This window comes from Melozone crissalis, unplaced genomic scaffold (assembly GCF_028551555.1).
Source record: "Melozone crissalis strain CALT ecotype California unplaced genomic scaffold, PUWL_Pcris_2 ptg000048l_1, whole genome shotgun sequence".
Classification (NCBI taxonomy): domain Eukaryota; kingdom Metazoa; phylum Chordata; class Aves; order Passeriformes; family Passerellidae; genus Melozone; species Melozone crissalis.
Window position 1 is genome coordinate 306696 of NW_026535826.1, and position 12288 is coordinate 318983.

The following is a 12288-nucleotide window of genomic DNA, read 5'->3' on the forward strand; positions in this document are numbered from 1 at the left end:
AAATTGAGATTTGAAGTTCCCCTGGGGTTTCGATTCAAAGTTTTGATTTGAAATTTCAGTTGAATTTGAAGTTGAATTGATTTGAAATTGAATTGAAAGTGTGAGGCAGCACAAAGAAATCCCATTTAGAAATTCCGTTTTTGGGTCGCTTCCTCCTATTTTCAAGACTCTCTTTCCGAACCTCTTTGTGCCATAAAAAAAAACGCAACGCTCGGGTAAAAAATGGAGGTTTTGGAGCCCCCAAGCCCCAAATGGGCTGTGTTCTGTGGCAGAACGTGGTGGAGCGGCGGCCGTACCCCGACGACGAGAGCCTGGTGGAGGTGAAGTTCGCGCGCTCCCCGGTCATGTCCACGTACCTGGTGGCCTTCGTGGTGGGCGAGTACGACTTCGTGGAGGCGCGCTCGCAGGACGGCGTGCTGGTGCGCGTCTACACGCCCGTGGGCAAGGCCGAGCAGGGCAAGTTCGCCCTCGAGGTAAATGTGGAGAGGGTTTGGGGTCTGGCTTCTCACTGAAATCAGCAATTTTTGGGGTTTTTTGGGGTTTTCTTGGGGTTTTTGGTGGGTTGTACATGCACACGGCGTGCTGGTGCGCGTCTACACGCCCGTGGGCAAGGCCGAGCAGGGCAGGTTCGCCCTGGAGGTAAATCTGAGACATGTTTGGGGTCTGGTCACTCTCATAAATCTCGGAATTTTGGGGTTTTTTTTGGGGTTTTCTTGTGGTTTTTGGTGGGTTCTCGACATAAGTGGAGTCCTGGTGCGCGTCTACACGCCCGTGGGCAAGGCCGAGCGGGGCAGGTTCGCCCTCAAGGTAAATCTGAGATGGGTTTGGGGTCTGGTCACTCTATGAAATCAGCAAATTTTGGGGTTTTTTTCTTGGTTTTCTTGGGGTTTTTTGTTGTTTGTATTCCTGGTTTTTGGGGCTTTTTTGCCCAGAAGGGCAAGTTCGCTCTGGAGGTAAATCCGAGTCGGGTTTAGGGGTTTGGGGTCTGGTCATTCACAGAAATCTGGGAGTTTTGGGGTTTCTTTTCCTAGTTTCAGTCATAATTCCTTAGTTTTTCAATCCTAATTTCTTAATTTCAGTCACAATTTCTTAGTTTCAGTCGTAATTTCTTTGTTTCAGTCATAAATTTATAGTTTCAATGGTAATTTCCTATTTTCAGTCATAATTTCCTAGTTTCAACCATAATTCCTTAGTTTCAATCCTAATTTCTCGGTTTCAGTCACAATTTCCCAGGTGTTGCCCAGTTCCAGGTTAACAGAACATTTCTCCTCTCGTTTCTTACAGGTTGCTGCTAAAACTCTGCCTTTTTATAAGGACTACTTCAATGTTCCTTACCCTCTTCCTAAAATTGATCTCATAGCTATTGCAGACTTTGCTGCTGGTAAAGTAACTCACTTTATTGCTGAAATTGTATTTTATTTGGTTTTTTTTTTATTAAAAAACCTTTAGGAAGAGGTGTGGATCAATATCAATAAACCTTTGTATTTATTTTATAAAGGTGCCATGGAGAACTGGGGCCTTGTTACTTATAGGTATGATGTTAAAATACTGTCTTTCCCCCTCTCTGTTCATTAATTCTTGGAGTTAATTGGATTCATTTGAGGCAGCTCTAATTGCTGGGTGTCATCCCAAATCACACAGAACCAATCCTTTCAATTTTTAGTTTGGTTTGGATGATTTTGGCGGTGGTGTTGCAGCTTAGGAAGGCAAAAACCAGCCCCTGGCTGAGGGTTTTAAATTGTAAGAACCTTCTTGGCCCCTTTTTCCCCCATAAAATCTCCTGACACAGCTGGGAGAGTTTATTTTACCTCATGGGTAAATTTGGCAGCCACAGAGTAAAGGTGTGGAAGTGGGAAAATCAAAAATATTAACTCGCCTTCCTTTGCAGTTTGACTTCTTTTTTTTCCTTCTTCTGATCAAGCTTTTGCACTTTTGCTTGATATTAATTCATTTTCTGTGCTGGTGGTCAGGAGGATTTCCCTGAATTTTGAACAACTTGTAGGCTTTGGACTTTAAACCCTGAAATAATTTGGGATTTCTTCTGCTCGGTTTGAATTTGGCCTTAAAAAATCCAAAACAAATTTGAGCCCAGGTTTTAAAATTTTCCCTGCTTATTGAAATTCTGATGAAATCCGATATTTTATTCCTTGTGGGGAAAACAATTTGATATATTTATCCTGGATGAGGAGAATTTTTGGGCTGGAGCAGTGCGTTTTTGCCCCTTGGTGCTGAGTTTGCTCTGCCCCATTTGGGCACCTGCAGGCCCCGTCCTGGGGAGGTTTTTTGGGAGGTTTTTCCCTGGAATTTCAGCATTCCAGAGGCCCCTGAGCAGGGCTGGAGGCCACAGAGGAGAAATTGCTGTTGGCACCTCTTGGAAGAGCCAGAATTCCTTTGGGAGCGCTGAGGGGAGCAGGATCTGAGCACAGAGGGAGCTGAGCTTCCAAACATTACCCAGGGGACCATTTTAGTAAATAAAAACTAAATTTTCCTCCTTCTGCCTGTTGTTTTTTTTTTTTTTTTCCTTCCACTTCTTGCATGCCATAAAATAATTCCTGCTCCAAAGCACTGCAGCGGCTGTGGAACTCACCCTGACAATGCCATGGCTACGCTGAGATAAACTGTGGGTTGGTTTTTTGGGGGGTTTTTTCCTCCCTTGGGGAATTTCTCCTCCTTTGGGGTGTGGTTTTTATCCCCTGCGTTGTCCCGTCCTTGCTGAGCTCCGGTTTCTGTGCCCCACAGGGAGACTGCTCTGCTCATCGACCCCAAGAACTCCTGCTCCTCGTCCCGCCAGTGGGTGGCCCTGGTGGTGGGGCACGAGCTGGCCCACCAGTGGTTCGGGAACCTCGTCACCATGGTACCTCGCCCAAAATCCACTTTGATTGCAGCCTGCTTTCTGTCCTGCCCAGAATCTGCGTTTGGGGACAGCTAAACTGCAGCACGCTGTGATAACATCATTAATTTAATGTTTAAATGGTGATTTATGGTACCTCACCCAAAATCCACTTTTATTGCAGCCTGCTTTCTGTCCTGGCCAAAATCTGGGTTTGGGGACAGCTAAACTGCAGCACGCTGTGATAACATCATTATTTAATATTTAAATGGTGATTTATGGTACCTCAGCCCTCCAAAATCCACTTTTTATTCCAACCTGCCTCCTGTCCTGCCCAGAATCTGGGTTTGGATACACCTAAACTGCAGCATGCTGTGATAACATAATAAATTTAATATTTAAATAGTGATTTATCATAGCTAACCCTTCAAAATTTAATTTTTATTTCAATCTGCTTCCTCTTCCCGCCCAAAATCTGGGTTTGGATACCCATAAACTGCAGCATGCTGTGATAACATAATTAATTTAATATTTTAATGGTGGTTGATGGTACCTCAGCCCTCCAACATCCCAGTTTTATTCCAACCTGCCTCCTGTCCTGCCCAGAATCTGGGTTTGGATACCCCTAAACTGCAGCATGCTGTGATAACATAATAAATTTAATATTTAAATAGTGATTTATGGTAGCCAACCTTTCAAAATTTCATTTTTTTATTTAAATCTGCTTCCTATCCCGCCCAAAATCAGGGTTTGCATGCCGCTGAACAGCAGCACATTGTGTTAAAATAATTCATTTAATGTTTAAATGGTGATGTATGGTAGTTGACCCTTCAAAATTTCATTTTTTATTTAAATCTACTTCCTATCCTGCCCAAAATCTGATTTTGGATGCCGTTAAGCAGCAGCACGCTGTGATAACATAATTAATTTAATATTTAAATGGTAGTTCATGGTACCTCCAAAATCTCCTTTTTTAATTTAAATTTGCTTTGTGTCCTGCCCAAAACATGTGTTTGAGTGCCCCTCCATAGCAGCACACTGGGATTAATATTTAAGTGGTGCTTTATGGTACCTCCAAAATCCCTTTTTTAATTTAAATTTGCTTCGTATCCTGCCCAAAACGTGTGTTTGGGTGCCCCTAAACAGCAGCACGGGCACAACTAAATATACCCGTTAAAATAACCAATTAAATGTTAAAATAACCAATAAATTAAAATAACTAGTTAAACAAAATAACGGATTAAATATAAAATAACCAATAAATTAAAATAACTAATTAAATAAGATAACGGACTAAATATAAAATAACCAATTAAATGTTAAAATAACCAATAAATTAAAATAACTAGTTAAATAAAATAACGGATTAAATATAAAATAAGTAATTAAATATTAAAATAACCAATAAATTAAAATAACTAATTAAACAAAATAACGAATTAAATGTAAAATAGCAAATTAAATATTCCCCGTGGGTTTTGCCCTTCACCGCTGGCGTTTGTGCCCCGCAGGAGTGGTGGACGCACCTGTGGCTGAACGAGGGCTTTGCCTCGTGGATCGAGTACCTGTGCGTGGATCACTGCTTCCCCGAGTACGACATCTGGACGCAGTTCGTGTCTGCCGACTACACGCGGGCGCAGGAGCTCGATGCCTTAGACAACAGCCACCCCATCGAGGTCGGCCCCCCTTTTCCAGCCCGTTCTCCCCCTTTTCCCCGGGATTGAAAAGGGAATTCTGTGGTGGCCGCCGGGCGAAGCGGGATCCGGAGCTGGGGCTGCGCTCTGTGGGTTCTGCTCTTCCCCGTGCCCCAAAAACTCCCTTGGAATTCCTAGGAATTCTAATTCCTAGAGATCTAATTCCTAAAGATCTAATTCCTGTGGATTCTAATGTTCTACAAATTATTTTAAATAAACTTCGGGGAAATGACATTGTCCACCAGGGCATTTTAGAGTGATTCACTCCCTGAGCGTGCCTTGCCCGCTATCCCTGGATTTAATAATCTTAATCTTAATTTAACAAAAGATTTGCTGCTTCTGGGAAGCCAAGGATTGGAGGGAGATCCCCAGATTTATCTGATCCAGCACCGAAACATAACTTAAACCGTGTTTAACATCCAAACCAGCCCTGGCCCAGACATATGTGAGGGATTTTCAGATTCCCCTCAAACAATCCGGCAGTGGGAGAGGAGAGAAAGAATCCCTCAGATTTTCACCTCTAAAAGTGATTTTTCCCTCAGATTTTCACCTCTAAAACTGACATTTTCACTCAGACTTTCAACTCTAAAACTTTGCCACGAGCAAAATGCAATTTTTTGTCAGCCCAGATCGTTCTCACTGGGCGTTGTGGTGCTTCCCACAGGTCAGCGTGGGCCATCCCTCCGAGGTGGATGAAATCTTTGATGCCATTTCCTACAGCAAGGGAGCCTCTGTGATCCGGATGCTGCACGACTACATTGGGGATGAGGTAACGGGATGAGAATTTGACATTTTCAGGGCATTTTTTACAGCTAGAATTACTGGGATTTAAAAAAAAAAATGAAGTTGTTCTGCATTTTTAAAATTTCTCCGCTTCAAGCTCTGTTTGGACTTATCTGGGAAAAATAATACTGAGAAATAAAGGAGGAATTAGTGATTTTCAAGATTCCTTGCCTGATTTCCTGGGGATAAAAGCAGAGGAGGAGGAGGAGGATGGGAGATCCCTGTGACATCCCCACTTGTGTGTTCCCAGGATTTCCGGAAAGGAATGAACCTGTACCTGACCAAGTTCCAGCAGAGGAATGCTGCCACAGGTAACTGGGTCACTGGCGTGGGCACACAAGTTATTTTGGGACTCAAAACTGCTGGTTTTGCACCTGAAATCATTGAAATTCCTGGACGTTCCTGGCCTGTTCCCAGTTTCATGCCCTGCACGGGAAGGACTCAGCGTGCCTGGGGATTTTCTGTCCCTGGAGAGTGTGGCTGAGGTGATCTCCAACATGTGTGAGATATTTTCAGTTACCACTGAAAAATATCCTACAAATGTTCTTTGGTTTGCCAAGAGAGCCTTCTGCAGTATTGATCCTGTGATTAAACAGGTCAAAATCTGGTATTTTTGCTTTTAAACTTTCTATTTTTGTGGATCAGGCGCAAACGTGGAAGTGGGGACATCAAAGCTCCATCAGCCAAATCAAATTTGTGGTGTTTGGTCAGCAATTTTTGACAAAATACATAAAAAACCTAAAGGGAAATGTTGTTCTCTTTTAATATTTAATGTTAATTTGTGTATCGCCACGTGTATTGATTGGGGTTTTTTAGCAGTAAAGAAGCTGCTTTTCCCCTCTCTCCCTTCCTGAGGAGGTTTAACCTATTTCCATTTTATTTTTGCCTGTTGTCTGTTAAATTTCAACAAAACCCAAAAGTGTAAAAGGTGAAGTAAGAACCCAACTTTCCCTATGTTATCCCCAATAAAACCTGATTCAAATCCTTTTCTCCTGCAGAGGATCTCTGGGAAAGCCTGGAAAAAGCCAGTGGCAAACCCATTGCTGCTGTGATGAACACGTGGACCAAACAAATGGGATTTCCACTCATTTACGTGGAGGCTGAACAGGTAAAAAGGGAACTGTGCCTTAATTTCAGATCAAATTCAGCAATATTCCCTGGTTTCGAGCATTCCCTTGGATCCGGGGTGGTAAAATTGGAATTGTGCCTTAATTTCGGATCAGATTTAACAATATTCCCTGATTTTGGGCATTCCTGTGGATCAGGGGAGGTAAAATTGGAATTGTACCTAAATTTTGGATAAAATTTAACAATATCCACAAATTTTGGGCATTCCTGTGGATCAGGGGTGGTGAAAATGGAATTGTGCCTAAATTTTGGATCAAATTTAACAATATTCCCTGACTTAGAGGACTTCCTTGCATTAGGGGTGGTAAACCAAATTATTCCATGAAACAGAGGGCAGTGACACACAGGGACCGAAATTAAACTAATCATCCCCTTTTCTCATTTTCTCGCGTTTTTTTCTTTTTTTTATTTTTTTAATTTTTTCCCTCAGCAAGAAGATGACAAAGTGTTGAAGTTGGTCCAGAAGAAATTCTGTGCCAGTGGACCATATACTGGTAAGAGGAGAGCTGGGAGCAGGAATGGGTGGGCACAAAACCACAAAATACCCCAGTTTTGAAGGGATACTGTTGGGTTTTGTTGTTTTTCATCCAAAAGCAGCAATTTTGGGAGCTGGAACAGCCCCAGGCCTGTGCTCTGCCTGGATCCAGGTGGGGAAATGTGAGGAAAGCCAAGTTTGGGCCTTTCCCACTTGTGGTTTCCATATCTTGGCATGGAGAGCAGCATTTCTTGTCTCAAAATTCCTTCAAAAATGTCAATTTTAGGGCCGGGGCCCTCTGAGGGGCTGGGGAGCAGCTGGTTTGTGGTGGTGCTGAAATAAATGAAATAAAACCACCTCAGGTGGGCACAACCACTGATTCCAGCACTGATTCCACTCCCCTTCCGTGTTTATCTAAATTAAAATGTTTGGCTTGAAAGCTGATTTAAAGATTTTGGGGATTTTAGCTCTGAAACTGTAATTTCCCTCATATTTTCAACTCTAAAACTGACATTTTACTCCAGATTAAAACTGTCGTTTTCCCTCAGATTTTTACCTCTAAAAACGGACATTTCATATTTGGGCCTTTTTTTTCCGATTTAATTTTGAGTGCTGAACCTGGGCTGTTTTTGAGCTGTTTCTCGGTGTTTTGCACCCATTTCCCCCCGTTTCCCTCTGTTGCAGGGGAGGATTTCCCCATGTGGATGGTGCCCATCAGCATTTGCACGAGCGAGGACCCCACCTGTGCCAAAATGCAGATTCTGATGGACAAGCCCGAGCTCACCGTGGTGTTGAAGGACACCAAGCCAGAGCAGTGGGTCAAGGTGAGAACTCAAAATTTCATTTTCCTCCTCCTCCCTCTTTTATTTCCCTTTCCCCTTGGAATCCTGATTTTCCTCTGGAAAACCTCCTTTTCTTCCCTGTGCTGCTGTGGGGTTTTGGTTCCCATTCCTACCCTTTCTTCCCCGTTTTCCGACAACATCAACTGCAATTTTTTGGGAATTCAAACCTGGAAAAAAATGTGAAATTAAAGGCAGGATTTGAGTTGAGATGTGGTGTTTTTTTTTAGTCATTGTTATCATTATTATTTCAATTATTGTTATTATGGTTATTGTACTGCCTCATTACCATTATAATAATATTAATTATTACAATCATTATATACTTTATGCCATGTATTAAATATATTCACTTACTATAATACATTTATATTAAAATTCTTAACTATATATATATTATAAGGCTGTACATTTTATTATTTTAATGAATATAAAGATATACAATATATTTATATTTTTAAAAATTAAAATTTGTATATGCTTATAATATATATTAGTATGTAATATATTGGTTTTCTGTATATAGTTTTCTTACATATGCTTTTAATATATAAAACCCATATATGGAGATATGTATTTTAGATGAATATGAAGGTGTATTTTAGATGAATATGAAGGTGTATTTTAGATGAATATGAAGGTGTATTTTAGATAAATATGAAGGTGTATTTTAGATGAATATGAAGGTGTATTTTAGATGAATATGAAGATGTATTTTAGATAAATATGAAGGTGTATTTTAGATAAATATGCATAAATACAAAGGCATATTTTAAACATATAACAGTATAAAGATCTTTTAGATAAATATATATGGATACAAAATTTTTTAGATAAATGCCTATAAATATAAAGCTTAGATAGGTAAGTATAAATACAAATACATATTTTATATAGATATGAATAGATACAAGGACATATTTTAGATACATATACACAGCTATATATCAGTATAAATCACATTTTATATGATTACATACAACAATAAATGACATTTAATTTAAATATACGGACATGAAGCACATTTTATTTAAATGTAGACAAACACAGGCCCTATTTTAGACACAAGGAGGTGTAAAATGTGCTGTTCTTGGCTGCTGACCCCGTTTGGTGTTTGTGCCGCAGCTGAACCTGGGCACGGTGGGGTTCTACCGCACGCAGTACAGCCCGGCCATGCTGGAGAGCCTGATCCCGGCCATCAGGGACCTGTCCCTGCCGCCCGTGGACAGGCTGGGGCTGCAGAACGACCTCTTCTCCCTGGTGAGCGCTGGGAAGGGGGGGAAAATGATCTGGGATTGGGGGGAAATCTGCTGGGAATGGGGGGAATCCTATGGGAATGGGGGAAATCTGCTGGGAATGGGGGGAAATCTGCTGGGAATGGGGGGAATCTGCTGGGAATGGGGGGAATCCTATGGGAATGGGGGGAATCTGCTGGGAATGGGGGAAATCTGCTGGGAATGGGGGGAAATCCGCTGGGAATGGGGGGAAATCCGCTGGGAATGGGGGGAATCTGCTGGGAATGGGGGAAATCTGCTGGGAATGGGGGGAAATCCGCTGGGAATGGGGGGAAATCCTATGGGAATGGGGGAAATCTGCTGGGAATGGGGGGAAATCTGCTGGGAATGGGGGGAAATCCGCTGGGAATGGGGGAAATCTGCTGGGAATGGGGGGAATCCTATGGGAATGGGGGAAATCTGCTGGGAATGAGGGAAATCTGCTGGGAATGGGGGAAATCTGCTGGGAATGGGGGGAAAATGATCTGGGATTGGGGGGAAATCTGCTGGGAATGGGGGGAAATCAGATGGGATTGGGGGAAAAACCATCTGGGAATGGGAATGGGGGGAAATCAGCTGGGAATGGGGCAATATCCTCTGGGAACAGGGAAGATCCTTTGGGATTGGGGCAAAATACTGTGGGAATGGGGCAATCCCATTAAAAAGTGGGATCAATCCCTGTGTTTTCCTAATAATCAATAAAATAAATGGATGAGCTATTAGAAGTGGGGATTAATCTCTTTTTTTCTTGTTTTGCCTCGTCGGCAGGCCCGAGCTGGCATCATCAGCACGGTGGAGGTGCTGAAGGTGATGGAGGCCTTCGTGAACGAGCCCAACTACACGGTGTGGAGCGACTTGAGCTGCAACCTGGGCATCCTGGGCACGCTGCTGTCCCACACAGACTTCTACGAGGACATCCAGGTGTTCGTCAGAGACGTCTTCTCGCCCATCGGGGAGAGGCTGGGCTGGGACCCCCGGCCCGGAGAGGGTACGAGAGCGGGGCTGGGGCAGAATCCTCAGGGCTGGGGGGAATGGGGGGGAATTCAGGTTGGGATTGAGTGAAAATCGTCAGGGGTTTGGGGGAAAATTCAGCTTGGGGTGGGTAAAAATCATCAGGGGTTTGGGGGGAAAAGACGGGAAATTCAGTTTGGGATTGAGTAAAAATCATCAGGGGTTTGGGGGAATGGTGGGAAATTCAGATTGAGGTTGGGGATAAATAATCAGGGGTTTGGGGGGAAATTCAGCTTGGGGTTGGGTGAAAATCATCGGGGGTTTTGGGGGAATGGTGGGAAATTTAACTTGGGGTTGGGTGAAAATCATCAGGGGCTGGGGGAAATGGTGGGAAATTCAGTTGTGGTTTTGGGTGAAAATCATCAAGACTTTGGGGGAAATGATGAGAAATTCATCTTGGGATTGAGTAAAAATCATCATGGGTTGGGGGAAATGATGGGAAATTCAGTTGTGGGGCTGGGAATCTTGTGTGTTAATGAATCATCATGGGTTGGGGGAAACTGCTAGGAAATTCAGTTTTAGGGTTGGGAATCTTGCGTGTCAATAAATTATCAGGGATTTGGGGGAAAGAAGGGAGGAAACTGAGGCTGGAAGAGGCATTCAGCCACCCCTGGAGGCCTGGATTCTCTGGATATCCTCGGGGATTATCACACAGCTCAAATAAAGATTCAATACTGAGTTTTGTCTCCCATAAAATCCCATTTTTCTGTTCTTCATCACTCCTAGCCCCTCCTGAGAGGTCTGGTTTTGGGAAAACTGGGGAAAGCTCCCAAATAAGCCAATAATTCTGTTTTTAATATCTCCTAGGCCACCTAGATGCCCTGCTGAGGGGTCTGGCCTTAGGAAAGCTGGGCAAAGCTCCCAGATAATCCCATTTTTGTGTTTTCTCTCTCCCAGGGCACCTAGATGCTCTGCTGCGGGGGCTGGTGCTGGGCAAAGCTCCCAGATAATCCCATTTTTGTGTTATTTCTCTCTCCCAGGGCACCTGGACGCGCTGCTGCGGGGGCTGGTGCTGGGCAAAGCTCCCAAATAATCCCAATTTTTGTTTTCTCTCTCCCAGGGCACCTGGACGCGCTGCTGAGGGGGGGAAAAGCTCCCAGATAATCCCAATTTTGTGTTATTTCTCTCTCCCAGGGCACCTGGACGCGCTGCTGCGGGGGCTGGTGCTGGGCAAGCTGGGCAAGGCCGGGCACAAGGCGACGCTGGAGGAGGCGCGGCGCCGCTTCAAGGAGCACGTGGAGGGCAAGCACGTCCTGTCGGCCGACCTGAGGAGCCCCGTACGTGCCGGGGGGCTCGGGGGGCCCCCGTCCGTCCATCCCTGGCTGCGAGATGGGAGCGTCCCGCGTTCTGTCACCATCCCGCGTTCTGTCACCATCCCGCTCTCTGTCACCATCCCGCGTTCTGTCACCATCCCGCGTTCTGTCACCATCCCGCTCTCTGTCACCATCCCGCGTTCTGTCACCACCCCGCTCTCTGTCACCATCCCGCGTTCTGTCACCACCCCGCTCCCTGTCACCATCCCGCGTTCTGTCACCATCCCGCGTTCTGTCACCATCCCGCGTTCTGTCACCATCCCGCTCTCTGTCACCATCCCGCTCTCTGTCACCATCCCGCGTTCTGTCACCATCCCGCTCTCTGTCACCATCCCGCGTTCTGTCACCATCCCGCGTTCTGTCACCATCCCGCGTTCTGTCACCATCCCGTTCTCTGTCACCATCCCGCTCTCTGTCACCATCCCGCGTTCTGTCACCATCCCGCGTTCTGTCACCATCCCGCGTTCTGTCACCATCCCGCTCTCTGTCACCATCCCGCGTTCTGTCACCACCCCGCTCTCTGTCACCATCCCGCGTTCTGTCACCATCCCGCTCTCTGTCACCATCCCGCTCTCTGTCACCATCCCGCGTTCTGTCACCATCCCGCTCTCTGTCACCATCCCGCGTTCTGTCACCATCCCGCTCTCTGTCACCATCCCGCGTTCTGTCACCATCCCGCGTTCTGTCACCATCCCGCTCTCTGTCACCATCCCGCGTTCTGTCACCATCCCGCGTTCTGTCACCATCCCGCTCTCTGTCACCATCCCGCTCTCTGTCACCATCCCGCGTTCTGTCACCATCCCGCTCTCTGTCACCATCCCGCGTTCTGTCACCATCCCGTTCTCTGTCACCATCCCGCGTTCTGTCACCATCCCGCGTTCTGTCACCATCCCGCGTTCTGTCACCATCCCGCTCTCTGTCACCATCCCGCGTTCTGTCAC

The 12288-nt window shown here is 45.1% G+C and overlaps 1 protein-coding gene across 1 annotated transcript in view; it reads left to right on the plus strand.

The window, feature by feature from the left end:
• The window catches only part of NPEPPS (aminopeptidase puromycin sensitive), a 35699-nt gene that overhangs the window by 17175 nt on the left and 6236 nt on the right, over window positions 1-12288 (plus strand). The window contains exons 6-18 of the mRNA XM_054286489.1: window positions 273-473; window positions 1285-1381; window positions 1499-1532; window positions 2740-2854; window positions 4342-4506; window positions 5189-5293; window positions 5558-5618; window positions 6306-6415; window positions 6866-6929; window positions 7595-7734; window positions 8875-9009; window positions 9792-10011; window positions 11169-11311. Of these exons, the coding sequence (XP_054142464.1) occupies window positions 273-473; window positions 1285-1381; window positions 1499-1532; window positions 2740-2854; window positions 4342-4506; window positions 5189-5293; window positions 5558-5618; window positions 6306-6415; window positions 6866-6929; window positions 7595-7734; window positions 8875-9009; window positions 9792-10011; window positions 11169-11311 (1590 nt within the window). The remainder of the gene's footprint in view (window positions 1-272; window positions 474-1284; window positions 1382-1498; window positions 1533-2739; window positions 2855-4341; window positions 4507-5188; window positions 5294-5557; window positions 5619-6305; window positions 6416-6865; window positions 6930-7594; window positions 7735-8874; window positions 9010-9791; window positions 10012-11168; window positions 11312-12288) is intronic.